The sequence below is a fragment of the Botrytis porri genome (assembly GCF_014898465.1).
Source record: "Botrytis porri strain MUCL 3234 chromosome Unknown BPOR_005, whole genome shotgun sequence".
NCBI classification, from domain to species: Eukaryota; Fungi; Ascomycota; class Leotiomycetes; order Helotiales; family Sclerotiniaceae; genus Botrytis; species Botrytis porri.
Window position 1 is genome coordinate 1,044,927 of NW_024066079.1, and position 23,777 is coordinate 1,068,703.

Sequence of the window (23,777 nt, forward strand, 5' to 3'; positions counted from 1 at the left end):
AGGATGGCTCAGGCTTACATGTTACAAGACCATTTCGTCGCTCGAGTACATTAGGTTTTATCTTGATTATATGAAAACCAATCGTTTCGACTCAATTTTGACACTTCATGCAGCCAAGTGGAATCATTGAAATCTGTGTGGATTATCTGGCGGCAACGATCTTTACAAGCGGTTAGTGAATTCCTATCTTGATAGAATCCTTGACTCAAATTTTCATTCATTTTGACATCTTTGGTGGAGGGGCAACCAAATTTAGTGAGGGGCAATCTTGATATCATGCAACTGGATGCAAGAGCGGTCTTCACGGCTTCAAGATTTGATCTATTTGATGAAGTGTCACCGTGTTCTCACGACAAGTGGGTTATCGTTGCATCACCTGCATCCATTCTCTTGCAAATTTTCATGGTACGTGAGGAGAAGTATGGAATATCAGTGGATAAATGGGAATCGAAACTGTAGATTATGATGTGAGTTTCGAAAAGAAAGAAAAAAAGTATTCATTCACCCCCACTTATTCCCAATCAATTTTATATCTCTTGACATTTCCTGCACGACGAGTCTGGCGTCAGATTATTCAATGGAACTACATATTCCATCCATCCTTAATATGGTTATGGATGTTTCATTTGTCTTTAGATGAACGGTCTGAATCATGTTGGGAACTCGAGTATCACGCAAACGCAGTCAAGTTGACGGTAAGTTTATTCATTCTTCAAAGGTATGCATTGGATGCTGCATTATCTCACAGCAAGCTCGACGCAAGATGAAACGAACAAAAATTGCTGGTTGGTGGTGGGGCATGAGTCAAATTACCTACCCCTCAACCTCCCCAATTGTTATCACAATACATCTACGAAAAGAACGGGGGAAGAAAACTCGAGGCTGGAAAGATACCCAGTTTTAGGATGAGCTGAACGACGGCAATTCGATGTTTTATTATTAATGGATGTAAACGAACTGAATCCCTCCACGCAACCCTTTTGCTCAGGTGGGCGGAACATTCCTTTTTGCAGATGGGATCAAAGGTGGGAAGCCAATGCCCTTGAAAGTCCTCGGCAGATCGAGTCTGATGATGATTCCCTCACGATTCATGTGTCTCGACATAAATACTCCTGAGTGAGTCGATAGGTGAGAGAGTCTAAGGCTAGGGGTACTCAATATTTGGATGAGCAGGCAGACAGTAATTCAACGGATTTACATGTTACTTGGACGAAACTGAAGCTACAACCTTGACACCTGTTGGATAGGTTCGAAATACACAACCTTGATAGATCCGCCCGATGGAGGGCTCACAGTTTCAACACATATGAGTAGAGCTCGAACTTGCCTGTATTTATCACGAGTCTGCAAACTCGACATTGCGGCTTTGAATCGGGTCAACGTAAGTAAATTTGTGACTGCAGATGCACAAATTTCCACAGCACTCGACAGATGATCTTTCGACAAATGGAATTTTGAAACAATCGACATGTGGGAAGGCGCAAGGCTTGGGAGATGCTCAAGTTCGCAGATGGTTATTCAATGATGGAATTCTTATGGGCTGAGCTTTCGATTTTACCCTCGACGCTCCGGATACACTGAATCCACAACGAGCTTCAGATGAGCCAACTCAGCTAATTCGAGCGCACGGATATACCCAACCTAGAGCGGGTCGACAGTTGAAAATACGAGGAACTCAATATCGTGTCGGGCTTGAGGTTGGCAGTGCATGCGATATCAGGAAGAGCCGGCAGATGAGTCTGATAACTTACCTTTTCCAAATATAGATATCATGGTTTTAGAGGAATTAACAAGTAGTGGATCGACATATACATATTCTTGAAAAGAACACGAATTCACGATTTCGAGGCGATTTTCCGACAGCTGCGAACACAACCAGGCTTGGAACGAGTGGGCAGCAAAAAATGAGTCCACTTCGAAAGATCCTCAAGTCTCCGGATGGCAACTCTATTGGCACAAAGCAGAGCTCACGATGTCGACCTCAATCCGAAACTACATTTTCAGATCAACAAAACACAGAGTATGAGCTCTTGCACTAGCAAGCATATCCCGCAGTTGGGGAGAATAGATTAAACAATGTAGGTGGCAATAGGGAGAACGGATCGCCCATATTCTGGTGCAGTAAGATCTGGGAATGTGCGAATTCCACATACATCACACTGAGCACAGTCTCAAACACGGCATTGATATATCAGGTTTTTATTACTCTAAAAACGAACTGTGATCGACTCTCGTCCTTACTTCTACGGATTGCCGAGTGAATATCTGGATTTTTTCATCCTAGCTCATTAACTTCTTAGTCTGCATTTGGAAGAAGAGAGGATTGTGGTTCTCATAGCTTGCCTTCGGTGAAGCAGCTGCTGCAGCAACAGGAGCAACAGTAGCTAGGACTAAGTCTAGCGACTGAAAAGAAAAAGGTAATGTCTTGAGATATCTAGTTAGCTTGCTGATATATAAAATATCGCTCAAGTACCTAAGCTAAGTGATTTCTTTACTTCTTTATGCTAGCCTCACTAGTCTTCGTTTCCCAACTCATCGATTCAGTCTTGTCTCCGCTCTTCACCCATCACTCTACCTATCCATCAACCTTCACTCCACGTGCCACAGTCGCACCGGTCCTTGAGCTCAAATATTTTATTGCATGTCTAATTCAGGGTTTCAAGCCTGAGAATCGCTGAGGATTAGGCTTGCGAAGGAGAAAAAGGAAGCACGATTTTGGGGGTTTCGCTATGCTCTCATATATGAGGAATCACATTGTGATGGGTCTAAAAAGGGTTTCAATGGTATACGGTTTGACCTACACAATACTATGTGTCGATGTGATTCAGACAGCTCCTTTGCTAGGTTTTGGGACTGCATGAGGAATACTACAACGGAGCATGTTTAGGTATGGATTGAGCCGAATAAGTTTCATGGCCGTGAATGACAGAACTGTATCCATAGTCTTTCGTATATCAAATCACGAATGACGTTCAGGCCTGGGTTACAACACATTGATCGCCGGCCCGCAACTTAGGAGTTTCCAATCGCCACGGAGTTCCTGAACTTCAGAACAATACATGACAGAATCAGAAGACAAGTATACTCACTCCACTGAGCAGCTATTCAATCGCAATCCCGTCGAAACAAGGACAACCATTTTTCACTTGTATTTACTAGCAAAACCTATTCTGCACCTCCCAATACCAGTACCTATATACTCCTAAACTATTCATCTCAGAGCACCCAGTTGGTAGTCTCCTAAAAAACAAGCGCCGAGCACGAAGTAGTCAAATCTCCACTCCAATCCAATTTTCCAATTTATCAACAAATAATCTTACCATAGGATACTTAGGTATGGAATATATAGAGCACCTCGAATTGATCTTCTATAGCTAGGCGGGTGTTCTTGCTGTTTGTTTTCTTTGACTCGTATTCTGGTGGGAAGTATTTCTTTCTTTCTGTGATCTTCTTCAAATATTTGGTTGATTGTTTGTATTTACCTATCCCGTTATATTGCATCCAATCACTCCTCCTCTCCACATACCGTCTTTAAAACTCAGCGAAGCGGTACTTGGGTAGTTACCAGGAATCAATCAAATTGGTCTATTCAACTAAAGTCCCCCAACAGTGCATCATGCTCAAACTCCGAGAGATGAGATGAGATCTAGAGATATCGTGAATCCGCGTATGCAGAGTGATGAATTGTGTGCGTGCTGAAGGTCAATGTGCTACTGATGGGGCTGGAGAAGGAGAAGGAGAAGGTAGATAGATGTCAACGGTACAACTACATAAACATCAATCGTGCATTTCGGAGTCCACTACGAACAAGTAGGTAGGTAGTGAGTTTCCCATTTCTAAATAAAAGACCGCGTCTAAAATTATAAAATCAACTTCTCCCAAAATTCAAATCCTCAATTCATGTCTTCCACGATCATGAATACTAGGGGATAGAATATCTATGATCTTGTAACATCGGTGCTAATTAATACTTTATTGATGTAATACTTTCCTCGCTGGCATTTAGCAGGATACATCGAGTTCTCCGCTTTGAAATTTTTGAAGAGGATGGGTTGTTTGCTGGCGCTTATTGTTTTTTTTTTGTTTTTTTTTGGAATTGATTGCTTTGCATGGAGGAGCTAGATTAGATATAATGAAGTTTTTGGAACAGGCAGAGAAGATGTTTGAGTGGGTGAAGAGGGAGGCGGGGTTCTGGGGTGGTTGGAGGTTGGAGGTTGCAGAGGAGAATGTGGGCTGTTTAGTGGGAGGGTGGAGAGGAGAAGACTTATTGGGATTGAGGGGTATAAGGCGCATTGGATATGTAGAGGATGATGGGAGGGATCATGGATGGTATGGGTTTTTGATAGGTTTTTGGATGGCGATTGCTTGATGGTTGCTTGATGGGTTTAGGATTTGCTTGATGTCCGGGATGGACAGGTTCAGTGGGGTTTATAGATATAGATATAGATATAGCGATACGATACTTTATTTTTAAGATTGCTCATTGGAAAACTGTAGACAGAGCTAGAAACATGCTTGAAGCATAGTCCATTATTTTGATTTTAAAGATACCATGACACGAACAAATCATCCTGTAATTTTCCTAACCAAGACTCAAGGCTGCAATCTGAAGAGTAGTTGAGCGAGAAGTTGTGTTTCTCGAGATATATTGTGTTTTTCCCTTGAGCCTGGATTTGCTGTTTGGAAGGGAGGATGGTGGTAGATAAATTTGTATTGGAACGAAAGGATGCGACTTCGAGAGTGTGAGAAATTATGATGGGTTTCGAGGTAGAGCTTGGCTTTTTATAATGTTAGCTGGCGCTTTGTAAATTTCGGGAGTAAAAGATAGAGATAGAATCATACCTCAGCGAATTCTCCACCACCATCGCGTTGGTCATGATGAGAATGCCACCTTGAATGATGGTTGTAGACGACGAAGCAAGACGGAACTACAAATCCATAAGCACATTCCCCTCTCTTCCAAACATTCTCAAACCTACAATCACTACCATCCATCAATCTTCCTTAGTACCAGTAGCGCATTGCTGGTGTTGATCGTGGTATACTATCCTAGAAATATCGCCAACAAGCTTTCGCAAGGAGAAATAGGAAGTCGTTCCTCGGAAGAAAGATCAATGCCGACGCACGCAACTGGACTGTCAATAACGGCAACAGTGAAAGTTTGTATGAATGCTCGCTGTGAACAGGAGTTGGTGCTACTGGGCAGTGTTGGCGTTGATTAGTATGGAGATGTTGTGGACTGGTTTATGTTAGTAAAGGTGCGAAGTCGTAGATTGTTATGTAATGGCTCACTAATTTCTCCAGATTTCCCGTAGGAGAATTATCGGATTGAATATTTTGACGGGTTGAAAGTCGTTGATGTTTGTACGAGTATTGCTGGTGTTGATCGTGGTATGAGGTAGTTCTGTAGTGTGCCGAGATACGAATGTCAAGGTTCAGAAGTTTGACGTCGGTATCGATGTTCACATCTCGTTTTCATGTTACCACCCCTTGATGCATTGGTGTCGCGGTACTCCTTAATAGAATCATTACTCCGGTTGAGAGCATGGAGAATGTACTTTTGAGGCGTGGCAGATCAGTGATGTACCTGTTCGTGAATCAGTATTGTAGTCTTGTGAGCCCACCAGTGTTGACGACTCACCTCTGACTTGATCGTCTAAAGCCACTTAGATGTAAGCAACCTTGAACACGCAGCAGGTAAGTATCATTCATAAAGTCTTTAGAATACCTAACACATCTTCAATCAATGAGCCAGGCAGCTTTTTCGAATTCACAAAAAATATAGCACAATTCTTCAAAACAATGCAACCATTGAGAGGTAATAAATCGTTCGCACGAAGCAATGAATGTGCACACAAAGTTCACATTATAACATTAAAGGAAGTAACACCATCTCAAGCATAGTCCAAGTATTGAACACCGACAGCAGTAAGAAGTAGTAAACAGCAGGCCCTTAATCGTAGGATCAACAATACCTCCGTACACAGTGGACGTATATGTATCACCAACATATGACCACCTGGATGCATGATCTTCAAATCAAAAGCTTTGAGAAGGGAGTTTGATGGTAGTTTTTGTATGTGATTCTGCTTCCTTCGAATCATTACATCCTTGCTTCTATAACCTGAATTTCTTCTCGCGGCAACAGGTTGAAAGTTATCGAGAAATCCTAGTTTCGTCCACGGATTCGAGGTAGGGTATTGGGTATTGGGTACTGCAGGTAGGTGATCAGCAGCTACTCAAATTAGTGTTTAATGAGATCGAGGACCGGCACTTTACAATTGCTCCTGTAAAGAGGCTAGGAAGAAAGATGACTTACACAAAGTTTCTGCAACAGATGTAGCATTCGCATCTTGCTTCTGGCGTGATCTTGCATCTTGAAGTAGAAGTAGAATTGAAATGGAACAGGCTTATCGATGTCATTGATTTGACAGAAGAGAAGCCCTCAGGAATTACTTCAAATCTTTATGTAGTATCTGATACAATTAGCAGAGCGCATGGTGAAGAGGATATTGAAGATGTTCACCTGAAACTGCAAATAACTCAAGAATTTGTAATTCGATGGTGTCCTGGTCTTCCATTAAACCAGCTGCTCCATAAAACTACCATAGTCCATATGAAGATGAAGATGATCAAGGCGCGCAAGATCAGAAGAATATCTAACGCATGTTCTGGTGGCTGGATTCTTCGAATTATGGCAATTGACTCCATGGTGAGTATAAGAGGATTTGGAAAGAGATTAAATGTATAGAGGGTAGGTGGAAAAGAGTGATCCGACTATATGGGTCGTCCTCCTAACCATGTAGAAAAGAGAAAAAGTTGACAGACAAAATTAAAAAGTGATTCAAAAGGTCTCAAACTTCAGGGCTAGGGCAGGAGAAGAATAAAATTAGAAATTTGAGAGTTATCCAAGGCTGAGATGGCATAGCCCCATTTTATTTGTGGCTATCGAGCTGTTAACTGAGAATTATAGACGTGTCTTTCAGTTATAGAAACAGATTAAGACCTTTATCCCAACTCTTAAGATGCTCAGGAATTATTCCAAAAAATAATCTATTACTTGAAAGTGCATGTGTCTCTTTTTTACCCTATTAATTAGCCAATGCGACCATGTCTCTCTGATGCTAAAGTCAAACAAGAGAACCGGAGAGCATTCGGCATATCTAGATAGTTGAGAGCAAACATGATGGGATGATATCAACCTTGAGCATTAATGAGACTGAAGACAAGCATTGCACAGGCAGTTCACCATGAGGTGAAGTTTGATAGTGAAGTTTGATAGTGGTCTATTCGAGTTGAGGATTGGAAGCTGAAAGCCAAAGGAATCAAGATCGAATGTAACATTGACACCTTTGAGATCCACTTCAAGATGATGAGGAACACACAAGAGATGAACCGCTGTATAACCAGTCAATGGAGGTATATAAGGTGAGAATAGCTCTCAGCAACTCTGGATTCTCTGGTCCTATAACAGTGTTAGTCATCTCTAGATAATAACAGGGAAGGGAAGCTTGGGTGAGTGTCAAGTTTGCTAATGATCCATTGAAAGGCAGTAGGATAGTGGTTACAGGATCCAGTAGTATTGGATGGGTCAAGCAGAAAAGCACAAGATCAATTCCTACTCTAACTTATTACATTGCCTACTTGATGATGTCTGATCCTACTCTTGGTAAGCATGTATGAAGTCGAAAGGCTCTTGACTGGATTACTAATCACATCACTAACGACTCATTAGTAACAGGATAACAAGACAGCAGTTCAATCAAAGTAAAAAGATACTAAATAGTCCATCATCAACCAACTCATTGCTAGATGTCCAACAGATGCCGACAATGTTGACAAGAAAGCCCAAGAGTTACAGTGTGTGCTACAAACTTCAGACAAAACACAAACGTCTATATATGACAAAGGTCAAACCACCATTGTCAAGACTATATCTTTGTACCTTACATCAACTTCTCAGGATCAAGGTATGAAGGGATAAACGAATCAAGTTCGATATTTTGTAGAGAAATTATCTGTAACCTAGCTTTGACTAGTCCAAGACCACTTTGAAATCTTTGGTGAGGCAATGGAGCTGTCGAAGCAAGAACATTCAATGCGTTTACCCCTATCATACAACGGCAAATTCTAGAATTTTAAGAAATCTTGCTTCATATTCCTACAGAGTTAAGATTTTTTGACCTTCTACCGCCAAAGAGATCCTCCACCTAATGAGTTCGTGTTCGTGTTCGAGAAGGTTTCATACTAGAAATGAACATTCACATGAAAATGACCTCTTCTCGTTAAATTGTTTCTCCGAGCCCCGAGCACACACACGTGATGTATCTCCCCACATTCGCTACATCATTGTTAATCTATATTGCTTCTAACGTTTTGGCCAGAACAACTACATAATCTAATTGATAATTGCTCCCTCGAGAGACCTTAGGGAGTAATTGTACCTCTCCTTGAGGACTCGACATTTCAATTTCAAAATTTCAACTCTTCTTTCGCTCTCTCGCCAATCGGAGCCTCATCTCTTTCCAACCAAAGTTCTTCAAACTTGCGTGAAGGTATTGTCGGGCGATCGAGCTTAGCTAGAAAGTTGGCATTTACCCCCCGAAGGCCTTGCTCGTTAGCACACAACTCAACACTGTGACCGACGCAGCAGAAAATTGAGCTGGAGATAACACAAAAACGTCGAGAATGACGGACCCCGTCGATTCAGCGTAAGTAAGAATTATTGAATTTGATCATGCCGGGGGAAGCGCTACCCCCTCTTTCTCCAGGTTTCAAGTTCTTTTGGGCGTTATCGTGAACAGTGACCACCTGCTAATACTTATATTCTTAGTCACAAACGCAGTAAATCATCTGCTTTATCTCTTCTTCGCAGCAGGAGGGAGGGAAAGGATGACGAGAATGTAGAATATCAAGCCCCGACGTCTCCGGCGACCACGGCACACTCACCCACGATTTCAGCTGCACCATTTCAGCCCACTCTTGGACATTCATCGAAGAAGTCGACCAGTGCAACAGGGCTCATGAGATCAGCTTCTAATGTCCATCCGCGAAGCACGGCTACTTTATCACCCGACAAGACGATGTCCATCGAGCAGACTGTTCGAAAGTTCAAGATATTTGAGGCATTAAAAAATGGAGATACAGCAGCAATATCAAAGGCAATCCGTGAGTCTGATGGTAGTCGAATGAGCATCTCTAGCTTTGCAACCGTTTCAACCAATTTGGAAGATACCACCATCCTGCACTTAGCTATTCAATGTGCTGAACAGCAAGTAATCGAGTATGTGTTATCTGATGGAGCGGGAACAATTGACGTCAATGCAAAAGATCGTGATGGGAACACGGCTCTTCACCTTGCTGCAAGCTTAGGTCGTGGCCCTATTGTACGCTTGCTTCTTGGGCAGCCCGGTATCAACGATTCTTTACCAAATTATGCCGGTCGCCTACCTCTCGACCTTGCTCGAACACCCGATATTTTCCAGCAATTACAGCTCTCTCGTTCAATGTTTGTGGATGGCAAAATAAAGCAAATACATGAACTGGTTGCGCACGGAGACTATAAGACATTGGGTGAAATTCTGGAGGAGCCCCGAGTCAAAACGGTCTTGGATATCAATGGTGGAGAATTCACTTCTGACCCAATCACGGTACAAGCTGGTGGTACTTTACTCCATGAAGCTTCCAGGAAAAAGAATATTGAACTCATACAAGTGCTGCTGTTACATGGTGCTGACCCGTTCCGTCGCGACCGAAAAGGAAAGTTGCCGCAAGATTACACAAAAGATGATGCAACCAAAGCTATGTTAAAGAAGTCTCCTGCTGCAGTTGCCGCTCAACGCGGAATTCAGGAGAAAGCTGTTCTCGGGAATGCATCTCAACAAGGAGCAGTCAATGCCAATCCGTCAGATGCACTAGCTGGAAAGGAGGGTCGAGAAATGCAGGGTTATCTCAAAAAGTGGACAAATTATCGCAAAGGTTATCAATTACGTTGGTTTACCTTGGAAGATGGCATCCTAAGTTATTCCAAACACCAGGACGATGCAGGCTCTGCTTGTCGAGGTGCAATTAATATGCGTATCGCAAAACTCAACATGGATCCTACAGAGAAGACCAAGTTCGAAATCATTGGAAAATCATCTGTCAAATATCACCTTAAGGCGAATCATGAAGTTGAGGCTAAGAGGTGGTTTTGGGCGCTGAATAATTCTATCCAATGGACTAAGGATCAGGCCAAGGAAGAGGAAAAGCAAGAGGCCAAGAGATTAGAACTGTTGCAGCAAGCGAAAGAGCAATCTGGTAACGGATCCAAGGAAACCTTTGACAGCAATGGTCTCAACGAGCCATCTCTTGTCTATACGGATTCACGCCGTGAGAGTATACAAGGTAGCAGGCTTCTGCCACAGGCTAGCCTCAGCAGGATACCAAGTCCACGAGTCGCATTTACCAGCATTGCTGGCAGTGTTGGTGATGAAGAAGAGACTAACTATGGATCATATAACCCAAGCTTCATCGGTGATGGAAGTAGAATACCAAGTCACATTGGAACTGGACCTGTGGATGGAGATGATGATGATGAATATGGAGATGGCTCTAGTGAACACGAGATGCCGGCAAGTAAGGATGCTTTTGAAATAACCGCTCAATCTGCTCGATTACAACTCGAACTCATGGGACAAGTCAATGCAGCTTTACAAGTAGAGCAATCCCGAAATCCAAATCTCGTCATCTCTGATCCAGTTGCGAACCAAGCAACCGCGACATATGATTCGGCCATTCGTAACCTTAAGGGTCTTGTTGGCGATCTTTTGAAAATTTCCAAAGATAGAGATGCATATTGGCAACAACGTCTTGATCGGGAAGAGCATATGCGAAGGATGTGGGAAGAAAGTATGGCTCAAGTAGCTCGTGAACAGGATGAATTAATGGCTCGTATGGGCGAATCGGAAGAGAAGAGAAAGATGACAAAACGAGCCCTTCGTGAAGTCACTCGATCGGCATCTAGACCAGCTAGTAGAGGTGAATTGGTAGCAAAAGCTGAGATAGATGAGGCTCTTGATGACGTTTCTCTCAATGATGACGGAACTGCTCCTCTAAGACATGTACCGACTAGCAAAAGCTCATTACGTCAGAAATCAATCGTTGAAGGTATCCCTGATATGTCTGATTCGGACTCAGATGAAGATGACGAATTTTTCGACGCCGTTGATGCCGGACAAGTCGAAGTGGTCAAAGCTTTACCGCTTTCGAGTCCTGCAGTAGGTGTAACTGAAGAGTCAAAGGAGGATGAACTTGTTAAAGTTGAGGGGCTAGACATCAGTTCTGCTTTCAAGGGATACGAAAATGGCGTAAGAACTCGTTTGAAGATGGATGCTGATGATCGTCCAAAAATTTCTCTATGGGTATGTACTTGAGCTCGTTTTATTCCGATATCGCTAATACTTTTCAAGGGTATTCTCAAATCTATGATTGGCAAGGACATGACTAAGATGACACTCCCTGTATCTTTCAACGAACCGACATCGTTACTATATCGATGTGGTGAAGATATGGAATACGCGGATCTTTTAGATATTGCAGCAGACCGAGCAGACTCAATCGAGCGCATGGTATATGTTGCAGCTTTCGCCTCGAGTGAGTATGCATCGACTATTGACAGAGTTGCAAAACCTTTCAATCCTCTTCTTGGCGAAACTTTCGAATATGTCCGTCCTGATAAGAATTATCGCTTCTTCATCGAGCAAGTCAGTCATCATCCACCAGTGGGTGCTGCTTGGGCTGAATCTCCTAAATGGACATATTATGGAGAATCAGCTGTGAAGTCTAAGTTTTATGGAAAGTCTTTCGATATTAACCCTCTCGGTACTTGGTTCCTTAAACTTCGTCCCACTTCTGGAGGACCAGAAGAGTTATATACCTGGAAAAAGGTCACATCTTCCGTCGTTGGAATCATCACCGGTAACCCTGTGGTCGACAATTATGGGCCAATGGAAATCAAGAATTGGACAACAGGTGAAGTTTGCAACGTCGAATTCAAAGCTCGAGGTTGGAAGGCTTCTAGTGCTTATCATATTACTGGTAGAGTCAACGATGCAAACGGACAAACTCGTTTCAGTCTTGGTGGTCGCTGGAACAGTAAAATTTATGCGCGTTTCACGCCTGGTTATGAGGCAACTGTCGAAGAACCTAAATCCGGTTCTTCTCACCGCACAGGCAGTGTCAATGATCCAAGTCAAGCATTTTTGGTCTGGGAAGCTAATCCACGCCCAGCTGGTATCCCATTCAACCTTACTCCTTTTGTTCTTACATTCAATGACATTAACGATAACCTGCGTCCTTGGTTGCCACCAACAGATTCTCGATTGAGACCTGATCAACGTGCCATGGAAGATGGCGAGTACGATTTAGCTGCTACTGAGAAGAATCGCCTTGAGGAGAAACAACGTGCTAGACGACGTGAACGTGAACAGCTTGGTGAAGCTTTCGTTCCTCAATGGTTCGAGAAATCGAAATGTCCAATCACTGGAGAGGAATACTGGGCTTTTAACGATAAATACTGGAACGAACGAGAGAAGGCTGCTACTGGAGAGGCATGGAAAGGTGTTGAAGATATTTTTAATGACGTAAAGGAAGAAGAGTGATCATGTTTAGATGAAGAGATAGGGAAGGGTGTAGGATATCTGAATGTAAAGTATAAATCTTCTTTCATAGCTTTGCTTTTGGCGATGAAATGGGCGGGTTTTCATGAGACGCAACGATACATAAGAGAACACGCACATAAATAACTAGTAGTTAGCGGGCTATCAGCCAGTCAGTATAATACATATCATTCAAATCAGGTCAAGAAGTCTTGGCACGTGTGTACATGATGTAAGAGTGGAAAAATGATTTTATTTGAGCCTGCAGCAGCTCGCGGAAGTCGACCTAGAGTATATTGTTAGCTTCCATTGTCTGGATAGGTCTGGGAGGTTGATATGCACTTACCAAACAAGTCCAGATATTGCGCTTTTCGGCAGCTTTATAAAGAGCCTGAGTTTCAACACGTTAGCTCGAATTCTCTCAATGGTAGCTTTGATCGTCCGTCTGGATCAGGATTAGTTGAGGGACGTTGTACTTACCCAAAGGCAAATGAGCGACGAAAAGCATGACAGCGGAGGAAACAAGCTAAATCGGAGGTTAGCGTTGCTCAATATATCCTCCTCGTTGTTCCAGTGGATCGAGGTTATCGAAGGGCGTTGTACTGACCAGACAGACGCGGAGCGGGGGGGAGCCTAACTACAGCTCAAGAAACCTAGACGGGAGGTTAGATTGAGACCTGAGTGCGTGGTCTATTGTTTGATCCAACTAGCGCCACTGGGGGATATCGTACTAACCAGAAGGAACGACAGGACGGAGGCAGCAGTGGCAGTCTAAACTACCTTATATAAGTGGTTAGCCTTTAGCTTTCCATGTCTGTTCATTGTTCGAACGGATTTAGGTGGTTTGAGAGTATTAAACTGACCCAAAGAAAACAGAGTGGAGAAGGGCGGCGCCAGAGATCTAAACTTTCTAGATTGGAGCTTAGTGCTGCTCTGTACAACTAGTCTATTGTACAAATCTACAAGGGACATTGAGGTCTAGCGTACTTACTCAAGAACGCAGAGCACCGCGGAAGCCGACGACAGCTTAAACGCGCTATATTGAGACTTAGTTTTGAGCGCTGTATATCTGTTGATTGTACAGATGGAGGTGGCAGTTTGATACGTACTTGGCGAGGGATGGAGCGGCTCATATACAGCCTGGTGTAATCCCCGTCGGGGTCGTCTTCGTCGCCCTCCTCGTCTTCCCGACGGCGTTTCTTGGTTGCTAGACAATCGTTTAGTCTTATCGTTCCATGTTATACCACACATTCAACGGAGGTTGTAGTTTGACAACTTACTTGGCTCGTCGTCTGGGAGAGAGAAAGGCAATTCCTCCTCCTCCTCCTCCTCCTCAGCGGGATCCGAGGCTCCCGCGGTGCCGTAAATCGGACAGCCCTCTTTCCAAATAAAGCTATCGCCCTTAGCCCGAAAGCCCATATTTCTTGCCGCCTCTCGCCAATCAAAGCCCAGGTCCCTCCGATATAATATGCATTAGCTTTTACCTGTCAAGGTTTGATTGATTTTTGGGTCAAATACGTACTGTTCTTGCTCCTTGCGGGAGCGTGCAGTCTGGATCATTGCTCGTCGGTCAGCAGCATTGGCGGCCTGCCACTCTGGAGTACTCTGGACCTCCTTCGATCTACGGCAGAGAGCCTGGTTGAAGTTTTCCCGCATGGCGGCGATACACCACGGAATGCCTTTGGCATCGCAATCCAACATGCGATTGGATATGACACGGGGCGCGCAACCGGCGACAACTGTGACGGCAGCGACAGCGGTAGTGGTTGTGGCGGCGGCAGCGGTGATGGAGCTGGAGGTGGTGGAGGTGGTGTTGTTGCTGCTGTTGGCGGCGGCGGCGGCGGTAAGGCGAGAAGAAGCCTCTTTGCCCTCGGCAGGGGCTTTCACATTCTTCTTTGGTGGCATGATGGCTTTGATGGTAATGGTGTCTTTCTTTTATAAAAAAGTACTCGTTCGATGGTACTGATCGCAGAAAATATTTCTGCTGTTGATCCGCTTGACAGAGAGAAAGGAAGAGAAGAGAAGGCACAAAGTTAGACGAGATATTACTTACCTAAATTTGGGCCAACAAGGCTGCATTTACGTCTATCTACAAAGTGGCTATTGCTGGTGATAAAAAGATACATGACTGTGAAGGCTCAAGACCAAGAAGTGAATACTTGAACACGAAAACTCTGAATTCCTGAAATTTATTTCTATTTATTGTGCAATGGTTAAGGCCGAATAATTAACCTTAGACAATAATACATCTAGCATCAGTTTACTGTTTTGTTTCCTGCCTCATTCTATGCTGGTGGACAGCGGGCGACTATGACTGAGCATAAGATATCTTTTATTCTCTACATCATTCGCATACCTGTCGCACCTTACGAACAGGTTTACCCCATAGCAAAAACAAAACGTTCGACTACATCTACGATCACATATATTGACCTATTTTAACCTTCAAATCTTCAAATTTTAGGTACTTGAGCTCTATGGCATCGAATTCGGCACGGGTGAGAGGGAGGAATTACGTTCTGAGGGGACAAAATATTCCGAAGTTCAAACCTCGACGGCAGATTGCTGCTATATAGCGCACCTGTATCATCCATATCTCGGGTATATTCGTAAACAATGTGAGTTTTTCTCTGGCTGGAGGGTCGTTCACAAGGACGAAAGCTGCGGTGCTCTAGTATTTCATTCAAACAGCATTAAAAGATAAGAAGCGCGGCACAGCGGACATGCATAATGATAACAGGAGAACCGATCCTTTGCCTGTCACTACGATACTCTCGGGGCTATCGAGGTCGAAAAAGAATTTAAGATGACTGCAAGAATGGAACAAAGAGGTGGGGGAGGAATCCGAGGAAGGACTAACAGACCGTCCAATTTTATAGCGATGCGAAAGGCGCATTTGGTAGGGCGATAACGATCCTAGAAGAGGATATCAAGATTTGCGAGCTTGAACGACCTTGACTACTAGACATTGGGTAAGTTGTGGTCTGGTGGCAGCATTTCAGGGAAAGGGAGCAATTGTAGTGAAATAGCAGTGGAATTGGATAATGGAGAAGATTAGAGCATAAGATGGCATTGTTCAATATTTTCATAGTAGCACGGAAGCAAGAAATTGTGGTACTGCATTATGAACATACGTCCTTTGAAAGTTTGTGCTATGGATATGAACTCTTTGTTGACAGGAGTTGAGTTCATGAGCGTCAAAGGCGCTATGAGATAATTTACATTCTTTCTTTCGTTGTATTAATCAATATAAAAGTATGAGATTGAGGCTTTGAATGTTCACCTGCTCTCAAGTTCATCATTACCATAGTATATACATTCTTTAAAGATGTCATAGTATACATAGTCTAATTTCTTGCCCCGGATACAAGTAATACTACACTTCCGAATTGCCTCCTGATATCTTCTCTCTCAACATCATGTGTATCTTCAACAGCTCCCCACATCCCAGTCTGCCAATCTACCTCTAAACTTGCAGCTTTGGCTGCCTCCTCTACACCAAATTTCTTCTCGGCAGCTTCATCTCGTAAATGTGCTAACTCAGCACTCCATTCAACCACTAATCGTGCAGCCCCAAGTAAACTCTTTCCAGCCAACACACCTCTCTCCAATCCTGCAAGCTCAAATGGAGGTAATCCAGAAACCCATCCTCTTATTATATCCTTGGTCATTTGGGGTTGACTCTTAGGTACAATACTATCCGTATCTAAAACTGGAATAATTTCTACCCCAGGCCATACCTTTTCGGACAAAAATTGGATAATAGGCTCCGCCGATTTCCTCTGAATGCTTCGCAAGCTTTCTACTCTGTCAACATGTGTTTCGTATCCTGGTGGATCTTCAGGTGCTTCAGGTGCCCAACATAAAAGTGAATCGGTGTCGAGATACCGCATTACAGTTGTAACAATATGAGTCCTGATCAAATCTCCCCCGTCGTTTTCTTCATCTATGATATCGAGAGCGCGGTTCATGAGTGAAGTCATCGGTATAAGATGAGTCTTCAAAGCTTGCTGTGCAGACACAAGAAGATCCCATTCTAGGGCAATGGCAGATGCCAAATGTGGTTTATGATGTGGTACGGTGAGGATATCTTTGGAAGGTCTTCGCAGAGCTCGTTTGTCAAGAAATATTTGTAAACCCTCTGCGTTCTCAACAGTCATTAGCGGATTTGTTACTTAAAAGGACCTATGGAATTGACAAATATTACCTTCCGTATCCTGCACATGAACATCCTTCCAGAACCTCTTGAGTTTCGCAGTTCCACCGCCTTTCCCATTAGCTACAGCTCTCATATCTTGGCCCTTCTTGAGTAGCTCTGCTTGCTTCCTCTTCCTTGAGACCCGAATATCGACATGCTCGGCACTGGGAGTTGGCGCGGCTGGTGGCGGGCCAGATGCTGTGAATGCCGCAGGTGCAACTGTTGCGGGTGAAGGTGGTGTTGTGTGGATGCATCGTTGGCTCAATGGAGCTAAAATTTGACCACGAGAGATTCGTAGGCCTTTCAAGCCATTCACCACTAGTAGTTGACTAATGCGCTTCATTTTTACGGAGTGCTCATAAAGTGTGAAGATAGCTTAGAAAATAAGTCGACATTGAGGTTGATGCGGCTATGCGGCCGCTTGATGCGTTTTCCCCGCATCACGTGCTAATGCGTCCCACGGACAATATCTTTCACTCTTGACATCTCCGTATCAGAGATCAATCAGACCTCGAACGAGATTTGCACGATACGTAGCACTTCGGAGCCATCTGACTGTCAAGAGGAAACGCGTACATATCGAGATTCTAGTGGCTCTAGCGAGTTTTCCGACTGTTTTTTCCCCGCACAAATTGGGTCGTGGCTATCATTCATCTCTTCCTTAGACTTGAGTAGTTCGAGTCCATCTACGGGGAAGCTCTTGCTAACTTTCGTAAATTCATCACTGCAATGCCAGTCGAACTTGCGTAACGGGTGATCTATCACATATACTCTTTGCCAGATGCAAGTGCACTCTCATGGATATAGCTTCGTGCTTGTAACAATTTCCCGTCATCAGTTTCGATGCTCTCAATCTCACAATGACTTGTATCCCGAATTTTGGATCATATTTACTGCGCATCTACAATTATAATGTTGTTGATAGTGAGCTATTAAAGTCTAATCTCGACGATGACGGGGAATAGGACTTAAACTCTCGACTATTGAACCTTAAAAGTTCATTTTCTCGTGTCTTCTGGTATGGAAGACCTTTTGTTGCAAGTCTGTTTCAGAGTATAGGGGTATCTCCATGCCCTCTGTCTTTACCACTGATCAAATCCAGCTTGTTGTGACATGTTGGTAATGGTCCCGAGCCTTATGCTACCTGAAAATTGAGAAATTATTACATAACCTCTTGGGCTAAATCACAGATGAAGTGAGTTCTAGCTAAATTCCACGAATCGAATGACAACTCTCTCCCCATATTTCCAGACTAAAATAGAGATATCAGATACACTTTAAGCTTCAGTCACATTGGAGCTATACTTTTCGTTAGGTGAACTGGATACAGAAGAATGGATTTTATAAAGAATGAACATGGTTACCATTGGACCAGCCATACCCCTTAGGGCTCTGGCGTCGATCTTATAATACATTATATGCCTATTCAGGCTAGCACCTTCTTCTAATACTTTAAAGAAACCTTTCCGTAGCAGAAATTATCAACTTCTGTCGATTACTCCAGTACATCTTTGACTCCCTCACCCTTCGATACCTAGATACTTGGAGTCAATGGACCAGTAAAATTGATTCCATTATTCGAATGAGATATATCATTCCACGGTATTTTACACTTTCTTTTTCCAGTAATCAACTACTCCGAACTAAAACTACTTTGCTAACCGCCGTTGTACCTTCCAATTGAAATGATCAAAGTCTTGTATCGGTCCCTTCCTTTTTAATCCTACTTTTAATACCAGTTTGTATTACATCCAGCCAGTAGTCAAAGTCTTATATACCCAACACACTCACTCAACAGATAATACAACGATAATTCACAGCAAATTCGCACACATCACAACTAAACATCAGAATTACTCGACAGATATATACTACAGCATTTTATATATTATTATCAAATTTGAAAAGGTATTCTCATTCGTTTATCCTGAATTTGTGCTTGGCTTACAATATAGATAAAGGGTTAATATTGAGTCGATTATACTATCAAGAATGTCTAGTCTCTTTGAAAGGGTTGGTAGTGGAAAGATGTGTTTTAACAGACTACAATTCAGAATTCCTCTTTTAATACACCATTTAGACTATACTATCCACAATGTGCGTTTACAATCAAATTCTCCGACCCTCTTGTATACAACGAGGGTCTTTTCCGGACTGGATTAAACTATCAGGATCAGCACTGACTTCGATTCACAAGATCACGCCTCATGAATCTCAAAACTTTTCGAGATATAGAACTAGTTTGGGGTACGAATGATTCATAATTCGATGCTTCCTAACATGTTCGTATTATTGATTGAATTTCCTCGAACCTGTAGAACCAAGAGCCGAGTAGAAGCAGTCGAGCAGAAGCAGGATGAGATATCGAAATCCGGGCAGTGATAGTATTTTCAGTATATCAAGAGGGTATTCATTTACTTGTACCTTGACTGATCACAAATACCGATATAATTTCGAAAATTCCCTTGCTTTCATAGATTCGCACGTTAATTTTATTTGATGGTATTTCATTTGCACTAAAAACTATCAAGACAATAACCTCAAGGAGATGAGTCGTATAAAGGTTTTATATCAAAGATTTTCTTGTACGCGAGTAAGAATACATTTTACTATAAAAGCCTACTGATTCTCAAGAGCAAACCTCGTGTATTGGTTGAAGAGACGAAGCCTATGATCACTTTGACAATCAAATGAATACTTGACGTTGAGATTCCAGCTCTACTTTACTGCTATTACCTGATTGCTTAAGCCGAGGTATGGAGTTCTTAAATAGACGGGAAGCGGGGAGTATGACTTTTTGTGGAAACCCCGTCTCAAAGCCCCACGACAATCATTGAACTGTATATAGTTTTAAAATTCGTTACCGGTTTCAACAAACACAACAAAATGTGACCATTCAAGCCTACTTGAAAACACTCTCGGTCGTCTAGTTGGTTTATGACGTCAGACTGTAATTGTATATTAAAATCTGGATGTCGCGTGTTCGACTCACGCCTGAGAGAATATCTTTTTGCAAATTTTTTAGTATTTGATATCGTTTTGAAAGTTGTTATGTATTTTATGCCTCTGAATAGTTGAATTTGTTGAAAAGAGCGGGGGCGGCCCGCAGGTGCCGTCGGATTTCAAACAAAGTAAATACAAGCCCGGATTATATAATTGATTAAGTATAAGTCTTTTAAGATAATAGGAGAAGCTATTCACTTTGCTATCTGTATATAGCTTTATAAATAAATGGAAATAAAATCAATTTTGATAACATTATTATAAGAAGCAATTTTAAACCCCTTCTTCTTAAATGAAGAAGAGAAGTCTTTAAATCTATAGAAAAACTTGATTATATCGAACTAGAATATATCGGAAACTTAAATATATTAGACTTTTTTTCTATTTTATTCTAAATTTATATGAGAATATTGGAATTTCGATGAAAACCAGTATACCAAATTAAAATGACTAAATTCCGGTATAAATTTTGATGGTCAATCTGGCTGAATAAGCTATATTTTAGATGAGTAAGCTTGAAAGGCTATTATCACATGATTTTCTCTCGAAAATATCAGGGTTTAGAGTTGAAATCGAATATAAATTTTGATTAGAAAGCTTGGGCCATCACTTTTTATACCGGAATCTTCTTTATACTGGATTTCATTGGTCGAAAATTTCAGTCCGGTATAACCAAGTTCTTCTGTATTAGTTAAAAATTAGACGACAAAAGATGGCAAAAATAATTGTTATTGAAGGGAATTGAGCCCAACGGGGGGGTCGAACCCCCAACCTTGTGATTTCAGAAGAACTCATAGATATTGAATCATAAGAGTCACACGCTCTACCGATTGAGCTAGCCGGGCAGGCTTTGATCTTGCAGATATTGGGACAGTCCTTCTTTACATACTTAAAGTGTTGACGACGGTCGAAAAAGCTTTGCAAAAAGACCAAAGAAAAACTGTAATTAGCGAGGATTGGTTTGGTTGGTGGAGGTTCTGAGTGGAACATTCCTCAAGAAATTTCCGAAGAACAAAAGAAATTTGTGTCAGCCGCAAGTAAAAAGAAGTGTTGATACGTGATGTCTATGATAAGCAAAATGGTAGAATCAAACGTGCATTGTGGGTTCACAAAAAAATGAAGGATCTGACGAGTATCCTTTGGAACGGGAGTTACTGGAGTTTCATCATTCAAAAGATTATATAGTTAAACAGGTACTATTTACCATGAAAAAATACAAACGTCATGTCCAGCCTTCGTGGCACAATTGGTTAGCGCGTGGGCCTTTTATGATATGTTGTATCTAACAAAGCCCAAGGTTGTGGGTTCGAGCCCCACCGGAGGCTATGACAACTTTTTGGGTGAAGAAACGTTCGGAAACATTCGGACATGCTTTAGCTATCGGTAGCTTACATCATTTAATATCTCTTATCTTTTAAACCGGTCATTGTCGTTTATTATATTTGTCTCGAATTTCATTAGGACAGAGGGAAATATTTCTCATTGTTATATTTTACTATAACGTAGTTTATCATCGAGTGGATCATTATAAATACATACAAAATTCGTCTATACATAACCATACACTTTCTTTATTTAATAATATTATTTTATAAAATTTGAAATTATGAAATCTAATTATATAAATATTATAAAAATCTAATTTGCTTTTTAAAATTCTAATTAATATAGGAGTTATTATTAAAATAATATTTTTGTAACGAAAATCGTAACAATTTATGATTTTTATAAAATATAATATTAATTTTCATATAAAAACTAAATATTTATATAAGAAATCTTTTCTTATTAATAAATCTTTTTTCTTTTTTAAAAAATATTGATTAATTATTAAAATGTAAATATTAGGAAAAGGCTAATTTTAGTGTATTTTGAAGTGGCCCACTCGATGATATAGTCTACTCGATAATAAACTACGTTATATATAGAATAGTCATTCCTCTTTATATAAAAAAATAAATATAATATCTTTTATTAATTCTATATACTTCATGTAATATCTTATAAAGTCTACTTAAAATTAATAGAGATAATTAAACTAATTAATCATGCTAATTCTATATAATCGAGATAGAAGATAGAAGTTTAATATCATTTAGAAGGACTTTTATAATTTAAATCTCTCTTTAACGTTATATTAAAATGTATATAGCTCTTAGCTATTATATAAAGAAAACTCAAAATTTGATTTAATCTTTTCGAACATTAGTATTTGACTTGAAATGAATTTTTAATTCAATTAGGAAGTCCTTTAAAGGATTTAAAGGAGGACTTAATTCCAGTGTTGAGCGTGCGTTTGATGATGAAAAGCATTTTATAATACATTTTGTGATTGGCTGGCTTATGTCAGCCCCCACCAACCATTCCATTCATGCCATTGCCTCGGATAAGTTTGAATTGAGTGAATTGATATCGTTGAATTTGAATAAATGCGAAATCTCAAGTAGACATTGTAAAAGTGCAGCATCAACTCTAGGTCTTTTGGCGAGGTGTACGACGCTAGTTTAACCAATTATATATGAAATATTCTGTCCATTCGAGGAAGGCACGATAACACTAGGTAAGTACGCTGCTGCCCCAGTTTATACCCCTCAAATGGAATCCGAGGTCCTCAAGTCCTCAACCGAGCATACTCCTCCTCCAACTATATCCAAAATCGTATTCCACCACTACCACCTATACCAGATACTATACAAGTACATCAACAGGAAACTAACCGTCAGAAAATTCAATCCGAAATGAATTCTTCAACTTCATGGAGCGATTCGTCTGTCCATGGACCTCAAAATGTACGCGGAAACCTCGGAGCTAGTACGAGTAGTGATCCAAATGATCCTCGAACGAGTGATGGAGGGCGAGGGAGTTCTACTCTTATTGCTTCAATACAAGATTCGCAGACTCAGAGATGGACTTCTACAGCAGATAATCAGGCCTATACGTGGGATTGGAACTTTGCTGCTCAGTATGTTATCAGTGTCTCACGAAACAATATTTAGCACTTGTTATATTTCACTTCACATTATCCAGTTACTTTCAGTTACATCATTAGCTACTAAGTTACAACTAATCAAAGATATTCCTGGAAAATCTTCTATTTGGCTTTCCTCTTGAAAATCTAGGAATTCAAGAATCTATTCTTAAACAACCAAATGAACGCCCGAAAAGGTTGTGTTAATGCGTTAAATGCTAATGGTTAGCAGAGGTGACCAAACCGAAACCAATACCAACACATCCTCATACCCTCATCCAGATTTATCACTACCCCATCCAGATCTAAATCTCGATTTCCGTATGTCAGTTTCCCTAAATCCTCGAATCTCGGTCGGTCAAACACCATTTGGACATCGAAATTGGATATCCTTCACAGGTGGTGTGTGGTCTGGACTATGGGGATCAGGAATCGTATTAGTACATTAGCACTTTCACCTCTCATTTCTGTTACTAATGTTTCAAAGCCTGGAGGCCAAGATAGTCAACTAATAATCCCTGACGGGTCAGCTCGTTTAGAAACGAATTATCTACTCCAGACTCATGATGATCCTCCAGCACATATCGCGATCAAAACGCATGGTTGGAGAACGGGTCCTCCTGAAGTCTTAGCTCAGCTAGCGGACCCGGCTTTAGCTGATCAAGTTGATCCAAGTACTTATAAATTCAGATTGTTTATTGAGATGGAGACAGGTGATGAGAGATATTGTTCAAAGGTCAATTGTGGAATGTGGGTGGGCTGTGGAATGAGAAAGGGGGCAGAGGTGATCTATGAGTGAGTGGTCATTTTCCAAGCCTGGGCTTCGATGCAGATTGATGATGTTGATTTAGTGCATATCGAGTATCATAAGACCGGATCCGTAACCATTCTAAATCTCGCGAAAACAAATGTTTTTAAGATAAGGAAAGTGTGCTATGCTATTCCTATAAGAGGACGCGAAGCTAATAGA

At 41.5% G+C, this 23,777-nt stretch overlaps 5 protein-coding genes across 5 annotated transcripts; 3 read left to right on the top strand and 2 right to left on the bottom strand.

Annotated features, from left to right (window-relative positions):
* Nucleotides 1–1,306: 1,306 nt before the first annotated feature.
* Nucleotides 1,307–1,544, top strand: EAF01_004021 (uncharacterized protein; the record flags this gene model as incomplete). Its single annotated transcript, XM_038912275.1, has 2 exons — nucleotides 1,307–1,381; nucleotides 1,422–1,544. The coding sequence occupies 2 exons, from the start codon at nucleotides 1,307–1,309 to the stop codon at nucleotides 1,542–1,544; spliced, it is 198 nt and encodes a 65-aa protein (XP_038771959.1).
* Nucleotides 1,545–8,688: 7,144 nt separating this feature from the next.
* On the top strand, nucleotides 8,689–12,641 carry EAF01_004022 (uncharacterized protein; the record flags this gene model as incomplete). Its single annotated transcript, XM_038912276.1, has 3 exons — nucleotides 8,689–8,711; nucleotides 8,834–11,402; nucleotides 11,451–12,641. 3 exons carry the CDS (start codon nucleotides 8,689–8,691, stop codon nucleotides 12,639–12,641), a joined length of 3,783 nt encoding a protein of 1,260 aa, XP_038771960.1.
* A 199-nt stretch (nucleotides 12,642–12,840) lies between these two features.
* On the bottom strand, nucleotides 12,841–14,543 carry EAF01_004023 (uncharacterized protein; the record flags this gene model as incomplete). Its single annotated transcript, XM_038912277.1, has 6 exons — nucleotides 12,841–12,924; nucleotides 12,985–13,029; nucleotides 13,374–13,409; nucleotides 13,748–13,845; nucleotides 13,919–14,094; nucleotides 14,161–14,543. The coding sequence occupies 6 exons, from the start codon at nucleotides 14,541–14,543 to the stop codon at nucleotides 12,841–12,843; spliced, it is 822 nt and encodes a 273-aa protein (XP_038771961.1).
* A 1,442-nt stretch (nucleotides 14,544–15,985) lies between these two features.
* Nucleotides 15,986–17,179, bottom strand: EAF01_004024 (uncharacterized protein; the record flags this gene model as incomplete). Its single annotated transcript, XM_038912278.1, has 2 exons — nucleotides 15,986–16,779; nucleotides 16,846–17,179. The coding sequence occupies 2 exons, from the start codon at nucleotides 17,177–17,179 to the stop codon at nucleotides 15,986–15,988; spliced, it is 1,128 nt and encodes a 375-aa protein (XP_038771962.1).
* Nucleotides 17,180–22,577: 5,398 nt separating this feature from the next.
* EAF01_004025 (uncharacterized protein) lies at nucleotides 22,578–23,677 on the top strand (the record flags this gene model as incomplete). Its single annotated transcript, XM_038912279.1, has 4 exons — nucleotides 22,578–22,801; nucleotides 23,040–23,247; nucleotides 23,295–23,602; nucleotides 23,659–23,677. 4 exons carry the CDS (start codon nucleotides 22,578–22,580, stop codon nucleotides 23,675–23,677), a joined length of 759 nt encoding a protein of 252 aa, XP_038771963.1.
* Between the last annotated feature and the right edge of the window lie 100 nt (nucleotides 23,678–23,777).